General features: G+C 40.3%; 1 protein-coding gene and 1 long non-coding RNA gene across 5 annotated transcripts; both read right to left on the reverse strand.

The window, feature by feature from the left end:
• Positions 1-883: 883 nt before the first annotated feature.
• On the reverse strand, positions 884-21166 carry THOC1 (THO complex 1). Of its 4 annotated transcripts, XM_032681276.1 has the most exons (22): positions 20976-21165; positions 19729-19802; positions 19567-19627; positions 18617-18683; positions 17498-17616; positions 16730-16778; positions 16172-16267; positions 15784-15866; positions 15459-15530; positions 15208-15281; positions 14489-14597; positions 13273-13404; positions 11896-11996; positions 10659-10725; positions 10439-10489; positions 9748-9818; positions 8371-8466; positions 8004-8069; positions 5958-6041; positions 5594-5741; positions 4079-4157; positions 884-2144 (listed from the first exon to the last, which is right to left on the reverse strand). In XM_032681276.1, exons 1-22 carry the CDS (start codon positions 21021-21023, stop codon positions 1849-1851), a joined length of 2043 nt encoding a protein of 680 aa, XP_032537167.1. In that variant the 5' UTR covers positions 21024-21165; the 3' UTR covers positions 884-1848. The 4 variants fall into 4 exon arrangements, with proteins under 4 accessions (XP_032537167.1, XP_032537176.1, XP_032537185.1 ...); XM_032681285.1 differs by lacking the exon at positions 10439-10489 and having other exon boundaries at positions 20976-21166; XM_032681294.1 differs by lacking the exon at positions 15459-15530 and having other exon boundaries at positions 20976-21164.
• LOC116783647 lies at positions 10791-11889 on the reverse strand. Its single transcript, XR_004355774.1, has 2 exons — positions 11229-11889; positions 10791-11188 (listed from the first exon to the last, which is right to left on the reverse strand). It is a non-coding gene; the product is annotated as an uncharacterized LOC116783647 (long non-coding RNA).
• Positions 21167-22269: the final 1103 nt, after the last annotated feature.

Genomic DNA, 22269 nt, shown 5'->3' on the forward strand with positions numbered 1-22269 from the left:
AACTGTGAGTCAGTGTGAATGCAGTAAAAGAAACAGCCAATACTATCAAGAAAAGCACTATCAAGGCCGTCACCACCCTCATCCCGTGGTGTGGAGGTTCCCAGTGTTGATGTGTCTCAGTCTCTTCTGGGACAGCTGGTCCATATTCGTATGAAATACCTTCACTTTTGTTGTTATAGGGGTGAGTTTGCCTGTGCCTCACTTGCTAGGAGGGGGCCCCTCTTTTACCCTTCCCTGGGGACAGTGGCATCAGCTGCGGCCTTCAGAGGTGGTTTCTCTGCCTTAAAATTGTGCTGCCTTAAAATTGTGTTGCTGGTTGCTGCACTGCCACCTTCCCTGCACAGCGTCCCCTGGGAGCACACCAAAGGCCTCAGGGTATATTAAATCAATTGCATGGTACTTAAGGGCAAGCCCTACCCAGTAAGGAAGCCCCAGTGGTTCTGTTCTTGTGTGCACTACAGAAACACTACAGACTTTCCCCCCTGTTAAATGCTTGTTCTGCCTCCTGTTAAAGAGGAAGGAGGGATGGTGCCTGTGCATGGTTGCTGCTTTGTGGAACTACATCCTCCCATTGTCATCCTCAGCTTTCCCACCTCGGAGGTGGCAGGCAGGGCCCCACTGAAGAGCTGTCAGTCATCCCTGCACACCTCCACTCACAATATGTTCAAGTCCCTTAACCAAGTGAAACTGTTACATGTTGTAGATTCTACCAAACTGTACCTGCAGCGGAAGGTAAGACTTGGGCTGTTATTTCCAATAACTCCTGTATCTTGGCCCCTACTAACCTTCACCACAGGACCCAGCATTCACATTCCTAACACATTTAAATCCAAAGTGGGGCAGCAGGCACAAAGCTCTCATCAATGGCACTGCAGACAGGAACTCGCTTCTGAGGTGGCATCTCACCACCCTAGAAATTCACAGCTGTGATTTAATAGCTGAAACAATACAGAGAGGAGTTCAGTGGTATGTAGTTTGCCAAACACTCATAAATCAGAGAGATGTCGGTGAATGGCAGAAACACTACAAGAAATACCCACAGAACAAGTTGTAGCCAGCTGCCACTTGACACTACAAAAATCTCCCACTCGTTGAGGGAAAACGGCTTGTACCCATCTACAGACAGCCATGTCCTTAAAATGAAACTGTCACTTCACAGTAACCTGGGACAAAAAAATTACCATGTTCCCCATGACTCAGGGGAGTTCCTACATAGCCAAGCACATGGAGAGGCTAAAAATAATCACTAATAAAAATAAGCATGGAACCCCTCAATCATCTAATTAAGGTTCAGACAGAACCAGTTCTTCAGCAGGCAAGTGGGACAACAGCACTTCACTGGAAGTCAATGCTGTGACTTGGAGTTCCATCACCACCCTCTTTATTTTACCTGTAACAGGTATGTTTTGATAGTCTACAGTTCCCCATCACCCCAAGGGTGACTCAAAAGTCCCTGACACACAGTCCCACCCTGCTTTGAGAAACCACGCAAAGGCAGCAGCAGTTGGAGAGGCTGCTCTGTCCACCTGGAGCGACTTGAGCTCTGCTGGTGTCAAACCCTCCTGCAGCCTGCACTGAAAACTGCTTCTCCATCCTCCCTTTTGTTTCCACCACCAAAGATGAAGCTTCCCCTTTCTGGATTGGGATGACTAATCCTTTTCTCAGAAAATCCGGACAATCCTACAGTGTTATTAAAAAGCTTTATCATTTCCTGAACAAAAAATACCTATCAAAAATCTGTTACCTAGCAACAATAGTAACAATTATCAATGACAACCACCAGAACAGTCACAATTAATGACACCCCCAGCCCCCCAAGTCAAAGAGCAAGCTGGCAGCTGAAGCGAGTTAGCTGCTGCCTTCGGTGTCGTTGGTCAGGTTTTCGGCAAGGTCACTTAGCCCAGCTTTGGTCAGCGCCGTGATCAGGTTATCAGGAGTTGCATGTGCACCCTCCTGATCCTGCCAGGCCACCAGCAGCTGCTTAGCTCTCATCTTCACATCCTCGCTGTCCAACTCGATCTGCCGGATATCAGAATCCTTCATTTCCAAGTAGGGGGCCAAGGCCTTCCACTGCTCCCCAAGCCTATTCGCAAATAACTCGATCTGTTCGCCCGTCATGGCTTTGTCCCGTTGTACCTCTGGACCTGGGGGAAAAAGAGAAGGAATCAGTCAGACATATGGAACATCTCCAGACACTGCAAATTAATCTACCCTGATCTGCCCCAGTATAAATTTTCTGTTTTATTTACTGACAGACTGACTCAGGCCTTTCCTGTGGTTGTTAAAACCCATTCGAGCTCTGAGAGCAGGTTTTTACAGATGTATTATAACCTGGGTTTCAAGAGGAACGTCCCTTATTGCCTGTGATAAAGAAAATCTTGCTTTTTGTGTTATCTCCTGTTATACTGAGAGAGAATTGCTACATCAGAACTACTTCCTCAAAACGAAAACACGAATTTTTACAGGCAGACTACAGTACTCAACACAAGTCAACTATAACATTAAAATACAGAGTGATCTTTAATATTTGTCTTCTGGAACTTTTTAGTAACTTTAGTCAAAGTTAACCTAGGTAAAAAAACCCATTTCCGTCCCTTTTTTCTCATGTTCCTATTGGTAGCAGGACTGTAACAGTAACTTTAGTGTGTAGTCAGTACATTAAGGAATTTTCTGTCATTCTGGCATTGAGATAAAAATCATGGAACACTGTGCTCTGCTGAAAAGCCAAGCACTGCAGTGATTACACAGGTGGGTTTGCACATTCATAGCTTATCATGGTCTGCAATCTGTGGCTTACCACCTGTGTTTATTTCACTATTTTAAACAAAAAAACCCAAAGACTGAATTACTTACATATAGAAATTAATCATATTCTTAATTTTTATTAAATATCTCACCCTTGTGCCACCTGAAGAGCCAGCTGGCATGGAGCAGAAGTTTCAATTCTGTCCAGTACTTATCAGTCACACTCATTTATCTGAACTCAAGTCACTACATCAAGGGGAAAAGATGGAAGATCCCAGACAACAAGGCAACAAAAGCCCTCAGATGACTTCTCTTAAGTCTAAGCACAGTGGTGTACAGCAGACCACAGCTCTGCCGTCTTTGCTTTAAGACAATATTGAAAGAAAGATGTAAATCCCACACAGTGACACCACCAAGGTTGTGTTAATTAGCATTAAGCTAAAGAGAACTTCTCTACTATTGGCAAGGAGACTGTGGAAAAGGTCAAGTGCTGGATGGAAAAGGGCAACAGAACAGAGATTCACAGAGGCCCAAAGGTTTTCCACTAACAGAAAAAAGCCTTCAACAAAACTGCCAGAGGTACCCAGTGTTTGGCTTCCACAACCTGCCCACATCGGATCCAGGAGCTGGCACATGGAATTACAACACGCAAGGGAGAAGGTGTTGTGAGATGAAGGCATGAATGAGGATGGAAAAGGGCAGATGGAGAAGGACACCTGGGAGCAAGACATACCAGGGTTACAGGCAAGAGACAAACGGAATGGTTCATGAAGGGGAATGAGCAAGGGATGATATCTGTTAGGAAGACTACTCTTGTCACAGAGAAGCTTTTGCCTTTGAGATATTTTAAATGAAGAGGAAGTAAAGAACTCAGAGTTGGAATATATCCATTTTTGAAAGTCTCGTAACTACCCACCCCAACAGGGACTATAGGGAAGCAGTTAGCCTGGCAATTAGAGGCCAGAGAGAACAGGAAAGAGGGGCAAGGAGTGCTCAGGTAAGCTTTTACACAGCAATACCGGTATTTCAGCTGTAAACACCTATTGACAACGTAAATACATACCACATAGCAGAAAAGGTGAAAGAGGCTCCTAACCAAACTGCTAATCCAACAAGTTGGATGCTTTCAGCACTGCAGACCATGAACCTGGGAGGTTGCTACTGGTGCCCCGTGTTCTGAAAAGGCTGCACTTTTTGGTACAAATGCTGGTTCAAGTCAGAAGCACTGGGGTACATGGCACTGATGGCCCTCAGTAGAAACTATGTTTAAACACAGCTTCTACAATATACATCAGGAGAAAAACTGAAAAGACTGAAAACAAGCAAATCTTACTTTCATTGTTTTCCTTCAATAAAGCATCATTATCTTCCTCATCTTCATCTTCACCTGTTTTTATTTCTTCAGAAGGAGGCTACAATGAAAGAACTAAACATCACTGGATGAATTTTGTATTAGAGAAATTTTACAGCTCTCTGGCTGTCTCTGAGATGTGTGTTAGAATGGAAAACCTGACATGATCCCACATGAGAATTAAAAATTACCCCACAGTCTCCTGCATCCAAAACACCAGTAACAAGTGCTCTAATAAAACATATTACTAACTAAAAAACCTAATAAAAGTATTCACTGACTTCACAGGATAACAACAACTAAGCATTACATAGTGAGCTTTATTACTTACTTGCTTAAAAAAACCCAAGCAACAAACTTTGAGGCCACTACTGATGAACACGTTTTTTTAAAAAAACTATTCTTCACTAATTTTATTCCTTACTTGAGAATTCCCCAAAGTTTTGATACTTTCAAACCTCTGGAAGGTGGCAAACAAGAAACTTTTCAGTCTCTGATTTAGCTACTCATCAGTAAAACAGTTTCCTCTTTTTCTACACTTCAGCCATAGGCCTTATGTGCTTCTTGCCATAACATTTGGTACATGACAGTAACACCATCAGGAATATTGCATACACTGACATCTTAATGCATTAAACAAATTACAACATATTTCCTCTCCCTGTATTTTTTCTAAATCTGCTATTAGCATACAGTTAACCCCGATGGCTGGACAAACAAGAAACCTACATACTACAATCGAACCTTTACACCTCAGTAGTCTCCCATTACAGACAAGGAAGGTCTCAATACAGAGGTAGCAGTTCATATCTGCAAGAAATTGCTGGGTTTTGTGCTAACTCAAAGGTTTAGAAAACACCCCCTTCCCCACTGCTGGCCTGTGTATATCACTGTGTATAAAATGATCTGAAAGGCCCCTCCCCGGACTCAAATTTGTACTGTTGAACACGCAAAGGGTTAATGCCTTAAATTTACAGCTTCACAAAGTCTATTTTTATTTTACATATTTTAAAAGTCAGGGAGCTGACAGAAGAGCTCTGGCAAACCTTGCTGTAAAGTTCTGGTAACACTTAGCACAGTACTTTCAGCTGCCCACACTGCCCCTTTTCCTGCCATCCCAGTATATTCATGAGCCATAACGCCAGCTTAGACCTTCCATAAACGTGGTTTGCACTGCAACACAGAATCCAAGTAGCTGGGCACAAACACATTCCTGCCTACCAACGGGATTGCCACAGCTGGGGTTTTTTTCCACAGAATACAAGGCAAGGCTCAGCACTTACTTGGTTAGTCGATGTTTTTCAGTTTAGTGTTACTGGGATCTTCACAGATTACACTAATTTTATTTGTAATTTTTACTTTAGTGTACAAACTTTTTTCCTGGTTTGTTTTTTTTTTTTTTTCCCTCTATGTTCGCATGTACCAAACGGACTGCAGAGGAACAATCAGGAAGTCAAATGAATTCAGCATTTACTATTATAGAATAATATTACTTACAGGCAGCTCCTTGGCTAATTTGATTACCATGTTTTCTAGATATTCAGGTAAACTCTTGAATTGTTGGTTTGTTGGCTGGAAAAAGTGGGGACTTCTGCGTGCCAGAAGTCTCAGTGCTCTCCAGCCATAGTTAGAATTGTTCACAGCCCTACAATAAAGCACAAGTTTGGTTGGCATCTAAAAAAAGCACAAAAAAAAAAGATCTGAGACATTTAGAAATTAATATGATTCTGTTCAAATGTAAAAATTTTTTGTGCATTACAGGAGTCCTGCACAGATATTAGTATTGCTGACAACAGTCTGTTTTCTTTAACAATCCAAACATGAGAGATCAAAATCAAGGGAAACATGAAGATCAACATACTTATACTTATTTTCAACCATGTTTTCAGGGTCTGCTTGTTCAATAGCTTCTTCAAAAAATTCCTCCAGCGTTGGCATATATTCCCTAAAAAATTAAATAAGAAGATTTAATATGCTTCACAATCTACTATAAAAGAGCTGGTTTTCAGTTCCTTCATACACATCTCAAGCTTCTCCACTGAAGAAAAAAAAAATCCTCAAACCAACCCATTCAAATTTAACAACTGCAAATTAGCAAAGACTCTGTTTGATACATGTTTCTATAAAATTTTTTTACTGAATAACCACTGCAGCGTAACAGCAGTCACTAGCACTGCCTATTATTATACATTTAAACCTTCTGCCATACCAAAAGGTGACATCAACATCTGTCAACAGCATTCACAAAGCTCACAAGTGCTCAGGAGTCTAAAATGGTTGTTAGTTTTGTGAGATTTGACAGGATCAGTAAAACATGGTGATCCCTCCCAACTCCCTTTTCAGTTCCATCTGCTCTTGGAACAGCTTGTGGTTTCTTCTGACAGGTATTTAAACCAGCACAAAAGGAACCCTGACCTAAAAAAAAGAATAGAAATTATATTTCCAACGCTCAGGACAGTTTGCTGCTGTGAAGGCTAAAGGCCAGAGACACATAAGAGCTGTAGGTTACTGTGAGCCAAAATTCTCAGAGGTGCAAAGCAAGCTCATACTGATCTGTATTTCTGCTACCTAAGGCTGACACAGATACATCTGCTTCTGCAAGGGAATCTAGTAATTAGTTGGAGCAGGGGGTAAAGCACACTGGTCTATAAATTCAATTTGGTTTTGAAAAACGTGTTTTGCCCAGGGCAGCAGTGCCCCATGCATGATTCAAGTGTAGCACTATCACTGGAACTAAAGCCAGCACCTTGAAAAACCATTTGATTTGAGTCCTGCTATGTTATCCCCAAAACAACCATCTGAAAAGAAAGGTAAGGAAGTATTACCCCATTTGAAGGGAGATGTGAGGAACCAAAGCAAAAAGCTACATTCACTTGACCACGTGCAGTCATGAAGTCTGTAATAAAACTTGGCACTGAATCCAGACCCCATGGGATTTTCTCTTTCCTGTTTACCATGGCATGCATTTTTGGTTTACCTCCATTTGTTTAGGTTTTTTAATTTTTTTATTTTTAGGTAAAGAATTGTAGCACAATACAATCATGCACGGGGAATCAAAAGATTTGGACTCAAACACAACTTCACCTTCAGCCCTTGGCCTAGTACAGACAAGTATTCTGTCAGAGGCCTTCCTGTACAACCCAGCTCACAAGAAAGGAGAGCACTTCCTCTGCAAAGCTCTAAACCTCTGGAAAAGCAATTCCTCCACTCAGGACATCTGCACAGCTAGCAGCTCTGCACAGGCAATCAGACTTTACAGCCACTACTAGCAGAGTTCTCTTTGGGAACTGTCCCATTCCTTTTCCAAATTTTCTTACTAGGTATTATGTGAGCACAGAAAGGGATTTTGCTATCTGTAACAAAATTATGTAGCAGAGTACATTTTAAGTATTTCCTACAATTCTGCAAGCAGAAGGGACAACCAATAATTGTGTTCTTCTACCTCTGCAGCACGAGTAGATCCGGTATGCACTGGAACAATGCCTGCCAGCCAATTTCCTCTTATCTAGCATTGTTCAAAACACAGGCCTACTTGAAAATCATAGCCAAATAGCATGCTAACTTCATTAGAGCCAGACTTGGCAATCTTCCTTCATTATATAAGGTAATTAATTATACAGTCATGCTCTCCAAAATGGGAGTTTTCATCTGGTTTTTAGCTTAGATTTTACTTTACTAAGCAATGAAAATTACTGACAGCATAAACACTAGAAGAAGCAAAGAAAACTGTAAGGGGATTTCAAGACAAAGATTCATACAACCAACTTCTCTCAAGACACAGTGAAATGGCACACCTCCTAAGATCACCTTGTGTACTTTCCTTTTCCCAATTTTGTAATAATTGTAATTCTCTAATTAAAGTGCTTAAAGTCAGCTTCAGACAATGACACACCCATTTTTTACTTACCTACTCTCAGATTTACAAGCTTCCATGTTATCGGGACATAAATTCCAAAGGCGGGTCAGTTCCTCGCTGACAAGGGAAGCACAAACACACATTAAACTCCACATTCATCATTCTATCATTCCACACTTACACACTGTTTAAAAGGGGTCTACAAGAGGCAGCTATAAGGAAAGGAAGCCTACTGCAAGTTTTAAAAGAATGATATATCCCTTGGCTGTTCTTTCCCGGCGGTTCCAAAGTAAGGAAGTTTAAAAATTACTGTATAGAAAAAAACGAAGAGTGGAAAAAAACCCCCATAAAATACCCAAAACCAACTAACCAACCCAAACACAGAAACCCTGTAAAGAAAAAAAAAAATCCCACGTACTTCCCCATAAGGATTTTTTTGTTTGATCCTTTTCCTAAGAAGTCCTCTGGAGCTGGCCTCTTTCTCACAGGCCTTGTTGGTTTAGAATCAGGAGGTCTAAACAAAAAAAGATGCTCTTTAGTATCAAAACACAAATATTCCGAGAGCAAAATAAATCCATTTCACCTTCAGATGGTGCTAAGTTAAATCATAGTGAAAGTAATCAGAAGGACTGTGAGTCTCAAGTGGGAGGAGGCAGGAGGGAAGAGAAGACAGAAGGCAAAGTAAGGAGAAGGAAAGGAATCTGCCAGACACCAAAATCAGTTCACTCACAAATGCAAAGGTCTATCAGAGTCCCAATACAGAAAAAGAAGGAAATCACGTTTGTGCCAGCAGCACATATAAGTATGATCTACCCTGCTCCTGGGATCATCTGCTCTATGATTGCAAGGTCTCTTTCCCCAGCTGCACCTGATTTCATGGGATCAGAGAATGGAGATCCCAGACCACTGAGGTTAGGGCAAGACCTACCCCAGCTGAAACTCTGGATGAGATCTACAGGAGAATATTTACAAAAGTCAAATTTCATAGTTGTACTTCCTCACAAGCCCCCTGCAACAGTAATTTCTCTCTTCCCACAGTCCCCTTCCCTTTTTCTTCAAACAGCTTAAGTCATGAAAGGTGGCTGCACCTGATCTTTCCAATAAAAGGAAATCTTCAAAAGATAATGACCCAGGTGCTCCTTACCACAAAGAGGCTACAGTCTGTGTGTACAATGAAGAAGGATGGAAGATGGATGTTAGATCACCCCCCTCAAGATAGTCTAGCAGACATCTGGAGTTGAAGTTTTGCCACTAGTTACCAACGAATTACACAGGAAACCTCTCAGTGGTGAAAGCCACTTGCCACTACCTTTCAGGTAAGTGATCACCACCAACTGGCAAACCTAATAAATAAATGGCATAAGAGAACTGTTGCACAAACTCCAGGTATGCTGCCCTGCCACAGCCATAATGCCAAAGGTTTCATTAGAGGCAATCCAAAATGGTATATGGGAAAGTCAGGCACTAACTTCTTCAGCCTGGGGTCTGCCAAAAGCAGGAGGGGACGCAACTTGCTCCAGTCTCCTCAGTACAACAAAGTGTTGCCATGAGACAGTGAGGAATGCACTCCTGAGAGCCCACACATCCATAACCATCTCTTCCCTGACACAGTGGAAGCCTTAAGACTTTTGGCAGAAATCTAAGAGCCTTCTGCACACACTGAAGGGACAGGCAACTACACAAATCTCAAAGTTTTGCAAATGGTTAACACTCCTATGAACCATGGGTACCATATTTTGAAGGGAACCACCATTTCAAACAAGTGCAAAAAGCTTCTACTTTGCAATACAGTTACCTTTCTTTAACAAAGCTTGGGCAGCCCTCATTTTTCCATGAGTTCCAGTTTTCTTCAGTATTTAGTATGTGCTGGAGAAACATAGAAAGTATTGCACATTATTAGGGTCATAATCAGTTTTGGAGTTGATTCCAAAGTTTTTAACTGAGCTACTAAAATCGAGGGGAATACTTTGGTTATAGGTTGTGTATTTCAGTCACTTTTTTGAAGGCCATCAGTATAATCTTCAACACCTGTTTTAATTTATTCAAAAATGGTATATCTCCTCTCTTCAATAACTGCAGGAAAGGCTCTATTTCTCCTAGTCTAAACAAGAAAAAAGATGCAGTCAAAGTAAAGAAAGAAAGGAGACAACTTTTTTTTAAAATTTCGCTTTTATCTTATTTCCATGTCTTAGGGCACTGCACTCCTGTCTGCAAAGATTTCTTAATTTTTAATAATCAATCTCTCCTGTATGTACACATGCATATGTATGCATATTTCCATTTCTCTCCAGGAAAAGGAAGAAAAGAGCATTAAAGAAAGCATGGGAAAAATACGACTACAAAATAAAACGATGAGACCTTTTTTTACTGAGATGAGGTAGAAGTTCCCGCAGATATAACACCTGTGTTCCAAAAGCTAGTTCAAGCTGAAACTGCTTTTTTATATGCTAAATAGACTTTGTTCAGACAGGCATTAAAGTACTTACCTCTACCATTTTTGAGAACCTTTCCCCATCTGGAGGATTTTCTGAAAGAAGCTATGAATAGGAGAAAGAAAAGTGAACCTCTTGCATTATATCCGCAGCAGAATATGTAGGAAAAGAAGCCCCAGGAAAATGGTGGTTACTGCTTCAAAGGTGACTGATACGATATTACATGCTAAATATTCTTCCATGCCAGTTTTATATAAGTAGACACTGTACCAACCTGGTAAACTGCTTTCGTAGTATCTTCTATCCAAAGAGACTGTTCATCTGTTAGAACATAGTTTGAACTAGAATTGAAAAACAAAACAACACACCAAAAAGTGTCATTAAATCAGCTGGTTTTTGTTCTTTTTTTTAAGAGTTTACTACACATCAAAATAGTGTTGAGGACACATTATTTACACTACATACCTTCTGAGGGGCGTTAGAGGGGATCTGAAAAAAAATGCTTTGAATTTGCTCTGGTCTAGTCCCAGGGACTGACCATTTATTAGTTTATGGAATGAATTAGTTCTGCTTGGGGAATTTACTGTCAAGGCTTAGATTCATCCAATAGGAAGCCCATTTGTGTGATTCTAGACCACACCTTGATGTTGGACCCAAAGTACAGCAAATGGGGACAATGAAAAGCCTTACCAAAAAAAAAATCACCAAATGTTACATACATATATATATACACCCCACTTGTATCTCATACCATCCTTGATCACTGCCTTTAATGAACATTTTAATGAATTGTGATTGAAATGACTCAGGACTGAACTCAGGTTCAGTCCTCAACAGGATATACCTGAACTCAGGTTCAGTCCTCAACAGGACTGAACTGCAATTCAGAAGACCTGAATTCCATTCCTTCTCTAGCATTGGACTGCCTTGGTAAATAATCTATAGAATTAGGATGATGATCCTAACGTAGTTTACAAAGTTCTTTAGAAGCTATTTATAAAAAGCAGCATACTGCAGGTGAAAGAAATCTGCTTTGTTAATGATGTCAATCATTATACACACATATGGCCAAGGGCACAGGAAATGAAGAGACGTAGAATTTTCTTCAGCATAACACTGAGATTAGGAAAATATAGGGTTTGGTTCTGTCCTGTTATATATAAATAAATGCAACATATATATATATATATATACGTATGTATGAATATATAAAAGCAACAATCATCATTGTTATTTCTTGCTAATTTAGAATTGTATACCACACTAGGAAAAAACAAATCAGCAACCAATGTCACATTACAGAGTCAATATAAATTCAAAATGATGCCACATACAGATAACTTGCACTGGTCTAACAACTTGCTGCTGCCAAAGACAGTCTCCTCCCTGTATTTACCAATCCAAGGCTCCAAGTTTCACAAGAACCTCAGAACAAGTACACAAACTCTATTTTGTTTTATCTCCAAGTTTCTAGTTCCCCATCCCCAAAACACAAAATATTTTCACATTACCTTTTAAATTTGACCTGTCCCTTTAGATACTGAAATAGTATTAGGTACTGCAACAAGATGTGACGCCGGAAGTTACTGTCACTCAACTGTAAATCCATCAGCTAAACAACCGCAACAAAAGAATTACACATTAATGAGAGTAAACATGCGAAAGCGTAAAAATACACCAAATGTTTTTGATAAACTCCACGGGGACTATTTTTACAACAAGATCATGATAAGTCTATTCAGCATCATCTGTACTTTCATGACAGCACTTCATAAGGTACTAAGATGGGTAAACTGTCATCTAGCACACTTTAGGAAAGGGCATCAAAATTTCTAATTAAATCATTTTTTTGAAAGCACGAGGAACTTTCTGTAAAAGTACCCCTAGATTTTTGTTTAACAACTTTATAGTGCTGGATTTAACAACATTGACTTGGAAGTGAACAAGATTTTGGAAAAACAAATATTCAAATATTTCATGGAGTTGAAGGACAGCTCATTCCCTTTTCCTATGAACTACAACATGTGGATTTGGCTACCACAGAAGTATTCACTCTCATCAATGCTTGCACAGTGACACACTGCTTGGTTTCTATCCTGTATGTTGCAGCATGATAGATCATACAAAGTGAACAATCGAAGAAAAAGGCCTTTGACTATTGGGTGTTAATTAGGTTCTGTATCTTCTATAACACATTATTTAAAAATTGTCAATATATAGGTCAAAGGCCTATGATGAATTTACTCGCTCCCCTAGTCCAGAAAAACTCATGCTGCACTGAGATTCCCTTTCTGTCATCTACTAACGTACACATTTAAAAGTTTAAGTTACACAGTATTCCAAAAAGAAGGCAACAATTTTAGGATTAAATTCAATAGAGCGCTGTAATTTTGGATTTACAGTAACAGAATAAAATCCTCTCAAGATATTTTTGAAAGCAATTTTAAACAAGACCATTATGGAGCAGAAAATAGAGTTAGCATACCAGACAAGTTTTGAAAATGTAATTCTAAAGGCAACAAACAGATCTTTAAGTATTTACTCTGTTTTAACCTCTTTTTATAAATGCACCATTACAAATGAAATACAATAAACAAATGTCAGCTTTACTGCAGACTCTTATTACACAAATAGAAGTCCCTGAATCATTAATTAAAAGAGGCAATCCAAAAAGAATAAAATATATCTATCTAAATGAAGTGATTAAACAGTGTAATGGGATACTCAGAGGAACTGCAGAGTCTCTATCTGTGGAGTCATTCAAAACCCAACTGGACATAGAGCTGATCCACTGCTCCAGCTGAGAGCTTTGAGCAGGGAGGCTGAACTAGACACAGGTTCCTTCCAGCCTCAACTAGCCTGGGATTCTGAGAAGAGTAATCACATACCTTTTCACTAGTTAGGAACTTTGCAAAATATACATGTTCTCCTCCTGTTTTCAGTTCTTCCAACTTTTTTCGGGAAGCCTGAGTGTCGTCCAACTTGTAACTTTTGAACACAGCCAAAACTTCTTCTGAGTACTATGAAACAGAGTTATTTACCACATGAAAATCATACAAAACCTTTGTAGTTAGAGAACTACTCTAGTCTTAATGCCAAGCAAGTAAAATGATTTGTAAACTCGCTACCAGCCCATTGAAACAACACATTTGCTACCAAAATGTTGGACCTTTCTGACCACAAATGACAGTGGAAGTGTTATCATGTCAGAATATCTAATCATATGAATATGTCAAATATGCTAAGAAATACAACATTTTGGATTGTGAACAGTGCACAACTGCTTTGTTGTTTGGATGTCATGAAGAAAAAAGGTTCATGTGATGATAGTGCTACATTAATTAAAAAATTTCATCTGAAAGACTTGAGACTGGTCTTCTTCAGTTTTTGAACTGCACATGTGGTGGTTTTGTGCGGTTTGGTTTTTTTTCTTTTTTTGACCCCATTAGTAGATCTCATTAACTAGATTTATATTAGGATGTCTGAAAAGATGTCACCTCTTATTACCAGAACACAGAGAATGAAGATTAAAAAAACCCAGGCTTCTTGCTATTAAATAAACACTGAGTGACAAATTGTGAAGGAACAGTAGCTTAGCAATAAATCATCCTCAATATTCATACTAAGCAAAACTGAAACAGCTAGCTGAAGGGGACATTCAAGTCATTGCTTCTGTAAAGAGATTTGCTTCACTAGAAACCAGTATTCAGAATCCCACTGGGATCAATATGACTATTCAAAAGTAAGAGCTAGATAGGCTATTTATCCGTTCAGAGTAAAAAAAACCCAAACCCTCAAGTTCTGCTTTTTGCAGCTGATAAATCACAAAAAAGGTACTTGTGGCATTGTTGCAACATGTGAAGTCTTTTTTTTATTGACTTACACAAGTTATATTAGGGGGTTTACTGTACATCTTAATACACTGTTTACAGCCAAAGACTCACTTTAGAAAACAGAAAAATGGACTTCCTCATGCACTATCATTTTTCAATGGTATTTTCCAAAGGCTTTTGAATTGTTCTGTGCTTACACAGTCACTCTGTTACCCCTATAAACAATGACTTTTACTTAGGCTGAATGGTTGAAAGCATCTACTCAGATTACCTTAAGGAAAGTTTTCCATGACACCTTCTCATAGCACTGCACAGGATTCCTAAAATAATCCTGAAGTGACCAGAACTTTCTATACAGGTTATAATCTATTGGAATGGAACTGTGGGAAAAAAAAATAAAAATAACCATATTGAAAGTGATATACTAAATTCAAGTCCATTCAGAAATGCACAACCCCAGAAAATATCACTCATTTCGGAAGTGAATTAATGAGTCTGTAGTGAACCCTTACAGAGAAATCTGTAACTTAGAATTTGTCCCTAAAAGAGTTTTCCATCCAGTCTATTGCTACTTTCTCACCGTAAAAGCAAAAATAGTACAAAAAAGGGATCCTAGGAGTTTTTCACTATCTGGGGGATGAAGAAGAGTACAGCCTTTTCTCCCAAAAGCATATACAGCATATATTCAAAATCCCTGGATACATCTTATCACAAGTGTTGTCAAGGGAATTTAGAAAACTGTCAAAACGAGAGTGGTACTCAGATGGGGTATGCAACGTTTTCAAATCTGTACATTTTTTTCTCCTCTAGGCAACTCCACTTAAACAGTTAAACCACTGCCAGGTCTCTTAACTGATTAAATACACTAATCTCGAGAGAGCAGGAGATAAGGAGAATTCTGACCACAACATCTAAAGATATTTCCCAAACAGCTTTTTACTTTCATTTTATAAAGCTTTGTTTAAATTTTTAAAATTTCTGTAAACTCACCAACTGGTTGGTGCTTCATCATCTCCCATTTCACCTTCTTCTACGTCCATTCCTTCTTCTCTCTCCTCAGCGTGCTAACAGGAAAAAATAATTTAAAACTGATGAAATACCACCACAATGTGGATACAGTTCTCACAGTGTTTTTTATAAACGTACTATTACATTTTAGATCGGAAAGCTTAAGCTCGTAACTCAAAAGATCTCTTAAGTACTATTACCATATAATGTGCAACAAATTCTTGTCTTAATACCTTACTAAACTTTGCAACGACAGCCTGACTTCTCCTGGAAAAAGCTGAAGGGACTGCTCTATCCTCCGTACACTGTGGGGAAAACTTTGTACAGTAAGTGACACTGCTTATTGCTCACAATCTAATCAACCTTATTCCCCTCAAAGGTCACAGGTTAATGTACCAGGTAACATGCCCATGTCCCATATCAACAGCTCGGCCTGGAAGAGGGACAACCAAGTGACAAACATACAGTCCCAACCATTAACCAGAGTAGCACATTTTTGTGCAAACAATCTTACATGGTTACTGCAGAATGAGTGAAAAATGACATAGGAATTTTCACCTTCTGTCCCAGAGTGCTCTCATGTTCATTGGTATTGAAAACAGTGACATTTTCCAGGTTAAACTGACTCTGCAGGTTAAGTCCTGTGAAAAACATAGGGCCAGTCTTAGAAGCTTTGAAATTCCCAAGTCTGTTAATTCAGTTGATTGTTTATGAGATGCTGACACTAAATTCTCAGTATTCCAAGCTTCTCACAAGCATTCAAAGCCTGTGTTTGAAATCAAAGCAAATGAAAGTCACAGTAACAAGGACAGAGATAAGAACTAAGATACAAGTGCAAAGTGATCTTCTCCAACTGGATTTGGTCTGCAATCATCACAAACTTAAAAGATTGAGCATATTTAGTCTTGTTTAAATGTTAAGTGTGATGCAACATAAAAAATCTCACCTGACTTTTCTGAAAGCGGAAATAATCTAGCCAAGAACAGCTGAATTCTTCCACAGAAGACCGTGTTTTGTGACTTAGATAATCTTCTAAGGAGGTCTAAATATTGTAAAAAGTAAAGGATATTAGTAGTTATCCCTTTTTTCATTTCTCATGCAATAGAATTCCAGCCTTGCTAATTACATGACCTACAGAGCTAATGAATGGAAGCTCAGATTTGTAAATTTAAATGCTGGTAACTCTCTCAGATCACACATTTTTTCCAAACGCATTCTACCAATCCTCCTAACACCTTTAACACCAATAAAATATAAGTTCAAATGAAACCTGTTCTGCTATAATGACCTCCACTGATGGAAAGAGTTCCCTGAGGCCAGAATGACTTTTACGTTAATTAGCAAAACTCATGAATATCTGTGGAGTGACGCAAGTTATAACTTTATTACTTACTGAACACATCTGAATTTAAATCGAATCATTAAATTCACTTTTATTTGCTGAGAATGGGAGTTCTTTAATTCTGCTTCTCCCTCCCCGATGCCCCGAAAAACTACAACTCACCGTTGCACATTCGTAGCAAATAATTTTTCCCTGCAGAGTAAAATGTATTCTGAAACAGAGTAAAGGTATTTAGAACATTAAGAACCTTTAGAACATTTAGAACCTTCTTGAGTAGATATTAATTCAATTAAAAGCTATGACTAAATATGAGTCATTCCTACTGACAACTCAAAATTCAAGTCTTCCCTTAGATAACAGGCAGGTTTCACAAAAAGGCAGCATAAAATAAGCAGTCTCACAAATTCCAAGAAAGTATAAAACACATTTAAATCCAGCCTTCATACAGAAAAACCATATGTGACAATGAACTGTAAGAAGAGCATCCAGTTTTTTTCCCTGGAACACATTAATTTTTACACTCATTGCCTTTATTATTCCATGTATTAATTATACAAATAAGAAAAATACACACACAAAAGATTCAGTACTAGTACTGAATCACTACTTCATTCACAGTGCTAGTAATTTGGCAGCAGAAGAAAGAAATTGGTAGATACTTGAATTAATGATAAAGAACAGTTTGTGAATATGAAGGGCCACGATGTTATCTGAAACAAAGCAGCCTGAATTAATGACTATGGGAAGTAGTCCTGGTTAGAAAATGCAGCTTAGGAAAACTCTGAGAAAGCGGAATGGTTTTCAGGTGTTGCCTACAGAGTTACTGACACTTAACCTGTCAGATGCAAACAGTTAAAATCCATTTGTAAAAATGGGTCAGGCAGACAGAAGGTTTGGCAAAACTATATAACATTCTGGAAAAATACCTACTGATTTCCATGTAGCAACATTTTTCTCCACAAAAGTGAAAATTTTGTCACACTGATCCAAAGGGAGGCAATCCAGAACATCCCCCAAAAGCACAAAAGGAGTTGATGCAGTGCAGATACCTACAAGGAACAGGGAATATTTTATTCAACAAATTTGAACTGAAATGCAAAAAATAAAGATGCATGGCACTTGAGGGACATTAAATTAAACAAAAAAAAAAAGTAAGATAAAAGTTCTCCTGGGTTCCTACAAACCCTAACAAAAAGCTTGGGCTAAATCATGAACTTTCATTAAAGCTACTTCTATATACAGACATACTCAAATGAGCTTTACAAGAGCTTTGCATTAATGTAAAACAAATAATAAAAAATAACTGTTCTAAAGACCTAAAGTCTGAAACAATGTCGCACCTGTTTGCAGACTGCAAGTGAACTCTTTCAGACTTCTAAATCCACAGTTAGTCAGTCTGCACCCACCCATGAAGCCTGAGAGCCTTTTCCTCAAGTAAAGCACTGCTAAAGTAGTGCTCCAAGTCTGTCTATCCATGCTTGTAGGCAGTATCAGCATTCCTCGTAATCACAGGTCAAGTTATTCCACAGTTCATGAAACATACATGTAGTTGAGCTATACCTACTAAAAGAAACCAGTATTTTATCTGTAATGTGAACAAATAAACAAGGTGAAGAGCGCAAAATACACTTCAGAAGAGATCAGCACGCTGATTTCTGACACAAAAGACAGTTACAGAAACAGATTCAAATATCTAAAAACCAGTCATGTACTGCCTCAGTGGTCTCATCTCTGAAATTATGATGAGATAAATCTAAGCATTTTAGAGTGGACAAAGACAGAAAATGCTAATCATGCTGCAGCCAAAACCATGCATCTTTCTCTATTAAAAAAAAGAAGAAAGATTACAGCACAAATGTCACACATATACCTGAATTTGATTATATTATACCTAATTTATCTTGTGAAACAAACTTAATAATCACTAGCATAAGGGCCACCACATATTAAAAAAGCTAGCCACTCTAGATGACTTAGAGAAATCATGATTTTAGAATTCCCCTAAATGGTCTTTAAAATTGCCAACAAATTCAAAAGAAAGATGCTCACCTTCTGTGACTCCATTAATAGCAAGAGATATAATTGCCAGGAGATTGTCACATGGAGCTTTGTTTATCTAAACAAAGAAAAGAGTGTTAAATTTCTCTATTCTGACCTAAATGCATCTAACAGAACTAAAATTCTTGTTTTCAAGTAGGCAAATTTTAAACAAATACTGATGCTCAACTTTCCCAAACTTTCAAATATCTATTAAATTTGACCTGTCAGTTAACCATATGAAGTTTTTACTGAGGAACCATTCCTGACTGCTTCCTGCCACTAGAGATCCTAATGTGCAGAGTCATTTACCCCTGAAAATTAATACCCAACATTCAGACTTCATTGAAGTATTAATTTGATCATACATTATTTGATTCATCTTTCTTTTCTGACAAGCTGACAAGGTAGCTTTGTTACATGCTAGTAAAAAAATCACAGAATCACTGAACGGTTTGGGTTGGAAGAGATATTAGAGATAATCTAGTTTCAACCCCCTGACATGGGCAGGGACACCTTTCACCAGACCAGGTTGTTCAGAGCCCCATCCAACCTGGCCTTGAACACTTCCAGGGATGGGGCATCCACAGCTTCTCTGGGCAACCTGTGCCAGCGCTTCACCACCCTCACAGTGCAGAATTTCTTCCTAATATCTGATCTAAACCTACCCTTTCCACCCACTCTTAAAGTACAGTTGTAGGAAAATGCATATTTATGAACTAGAATTTTAAGACATAGCAGACTTTCATAAGCATTACAAAGAACTGCTGGAAAAGGCTCAGCCAACAGCTCTCACTATAGTGTGGTGTCTTTAAATTCCACCAATCTAACTACTACATAGTTCATGTTTGTTTTAATAAAGTGTTTTCTTATACTAAGTTGCTATTAAATCAATATATTAGCCTGCAAATAGAAATTTGAGGTTCAACAAGAGATAGGCTGCAGCAGTTTAAAGTACTTACTATTTCTTCTTCCACAACAACTCTAAAAGCTTGATCCAAAGTGCACTTCTTCTCATTTTCACTGAAATGCAAACATTCCACCTTAGTAACAACCATTAGGGACAAGATTACCAAAAGCTATCCAAATAGGCACTTTTTTAAAAGCAAGTGGCATTTACTTACCTCCCAGGAACCTGGTTAAATGCGCTCAACAACGGCTTGATGTTGTCGTTAATCAGAGCCTCTCTGGTGGATGTCTACCAAAATGCAAAGAAAGAAAAGCTACAGAACCGGCACAAAACCAAAAGGATGTCCTCCTTCCTCTGACAGGGGAGAGAAATACTAAGGAATCTTTCTGCCACACCCCATGTGTCAGTTTACAGCAGGAACTTTGTAACAAGAAGGGCAAATAACAAGCGCATAGGAAATTAGGCATGTGAGCCGCTAGAGCATCACACCTCAAACCTGGGCTAACAATGTGGTGAAAATAGTATTTCTAAGGGAAAGACAGAGGAACACACTGTTGTGACCAATGCTTTATCTACCACAGTCTCCTGTCCCACACATACAGCTTCAGGTGGCTGTGGTGATTTGGGACATGAATCATAGAATATTCTGAGTTGGAAGGGCCCCACAAGGATCATCGAGTCCCCCCCTCCTGGCCCTGCCCAGACAGCCCCAAGAATTGCACCCTGTGCCTGAGAGCCTCTCTGTCCTCAAGGGAGTCAACAGCTCCCAACTGTGTATCATCTGCAAACTTGCTTAGTATCCCTTCAAGTCCTGCACTCAGGTTGTTTATGAAAACGTTGAAGAGCACATGAGTCCTGCTTAACAAATGGTCTAAACATTACTACTTCCTGTTACGAAATCGATCTAATGGATCGAGTGCCTGTGCCTCGACCACTTCTGTGCAAAGCCCATCCCCTTGTTCTACAAACTGAGCCGCAAACGAAGGGATCCAGAGGCCTGGGCACACATCCAGCTCCCCTGCACCGGCAAGGGAAAAGCACCACTGAGCAGAGGCGCAAAGGAGCTAAAAGCAATATGCTCGGACGTTTTTGCTGCGGGGACCACGCTGTAATGTATTTTACATGAATGTAAAATTTACATTTTACGTTACTGTAAATTTTTACAGTAATGTAAAAACTGTATTCCACATTAATTTATGTTACTCTAAAGGCTGATCCCCGCCTTGGCTGGGCCGGTGTGCGGCCCCATCCACACTCTCACACCGCTGTATCTCAGCTCCTTGAAGGAGCGCCCGGGCCGCTCCTCGGCGGGAGCCCCGGCCGGGCCCGCGGGGCCAGAGGCGCCCAGGCACAGCGCTACACCGCAGCTTCCCGCCCGCCCGGTCCCGCTCTGAGCGGCAGGCCTGGAGGAGGGATGGAGGGATGGATGGGGGGGAAGGTTAGGAGGCGGGGGAGCCTCACCGTGAAGCGGAGCCGCGCCTCGGGCAGGCTGAACAGCGGCGGCGACATGTTCCCGGCCGGGCGGCGCTGGCGCTCCGCGGCGCGCGCCGATGACGCCGTAACCCCCTCCTTCCGCGGGAAGGGGGAGGAGCGGGGAGTGAGGCCGAGTTCGGGGGAGGGGAGGTCTTGGAGTCGTGGAAGAACGCGGTGGTTTCGGTTGGAAGACCTCCGAGGCCATCCAGTCCGGCCGTTAACCCAGCCCTGCCAAGCGCGCTACTAAACCGTGCCCCCAGGCGCCACATCCACACGCTTGTTGAGCGCTTCAGGGATGGTGACTCCACCGCTTCCCTGGGCAGCCTGTTCCAGTGCCTGACCACACTTTCAGTGAAGCAGTTGTTCCTAATTTCCAACATAAACCTCCCCTGGCGCAACTTGAGGCCATTTCCTCCTCCTGTTCCCTTATTACCTGGACGGTTCTCTCTCCGCCCCCCTCCTCCCCCTGCCCCCTGCCACAACCTGCTCTCAGATAGTCGTAGAGAGCGATAAGGTCCCCCCTTGATGTCCAGGCTTTAGAAACATAAACTACTTGTCAGCAGAATTGCCTTCTTGAAGTTAAGGGCTTGACACGCTTCAATGGTCTCAGATCTGGGGGGAGGTTAACAAAGCTTGGGGGGAAGGATGTACTGCTGATAGTGAACACAAAGAATGCAGAATTTAGAGATAAGGATGAAACTAACAAAGCCAACTCAACGCCTGTGCTGAAATAGCTGTGACAGGATAAGAGGTAATTCTGACGGGGAGATCACAACCACCGACTCATAGCCCGCTGACTCAAGAAATCCACCAACCCAAAAGAGAAAGACTGAGCTTGTCTTCATCATCATCATGGCTGGGCTTCACGAATGAAGGTTTGGGGAGGGCTCTACCCACGTTTGTTACAAGCACGTTGGTGGCTAAAAAGGCCAATACGAGATAGACACGTCCGGTTGCAAAAGGCACAGCAGAAAGACTCCTTAGGTGGTATATTCTGCAAGGCACGATTCTTTCTGCGTTTTTTCTCCTCAAGAGTGATCCTTCGTGCTTTCTCAAAAGCAGCAGCAGCGTTATAGATAGTGTGTCTCCAGACCTCCCGATTGGAGGCCAGAGTAGACCAGTATATCAATAGAGGGAATCATTTAACCAAAGGAAGATAGAATACTAACTAATAAGAGTACTATGTAACTTGCAGCCAATGAGCATTAATGCCTTTGTTTGCTATGATGTATAAATAGTGGAAAGTTTGGGTAGCCAGTGTGCTGGCTTTGTGGATTTGCCA

The sequence above is a fragment of the Chiroxiphia lanceolata genome, chromosome 1 (genome assembly GCF_009829145.1).
Source record: "Chiroxiphia lanceolata isolate bChiLan1 chromosome 1, bChiLan1.pri, whole genome shotgun sequence".
NCBI classification, from domain to species: domain Eukaryota; kingdom Metazoa; phylum Chordata; class Aves; order Passeriformes; family Pipridae; genus Chiroxiphia; species Chiroxiphia lanceolata.

Bases quoted from the DNA above. Each gene is read 5' to 3' on its own strand.
- THOC1 (XM_032681276.1), bottom strand. From the start codon at position 21,023: ATGTCGCCGCCGCTGTTCAGCCTGCCCGAGGCGCGGCTCCGCTTCACG. The intron at 16,779-17,497 runs GTAGGTATTTTT...ACTCTGTTTCAG, and splicing joins ATGTTGCTACATGGAAATCA to AATACATTTTACTCTGCAGG. The intron at 8,467-9,747 runs GTAACTGTATTG...TTTTTTGTTTAG, and splicing joins CCAAGCTTTGTTAAAGAAAG to ACCTCCTGATTCTAAACCAA.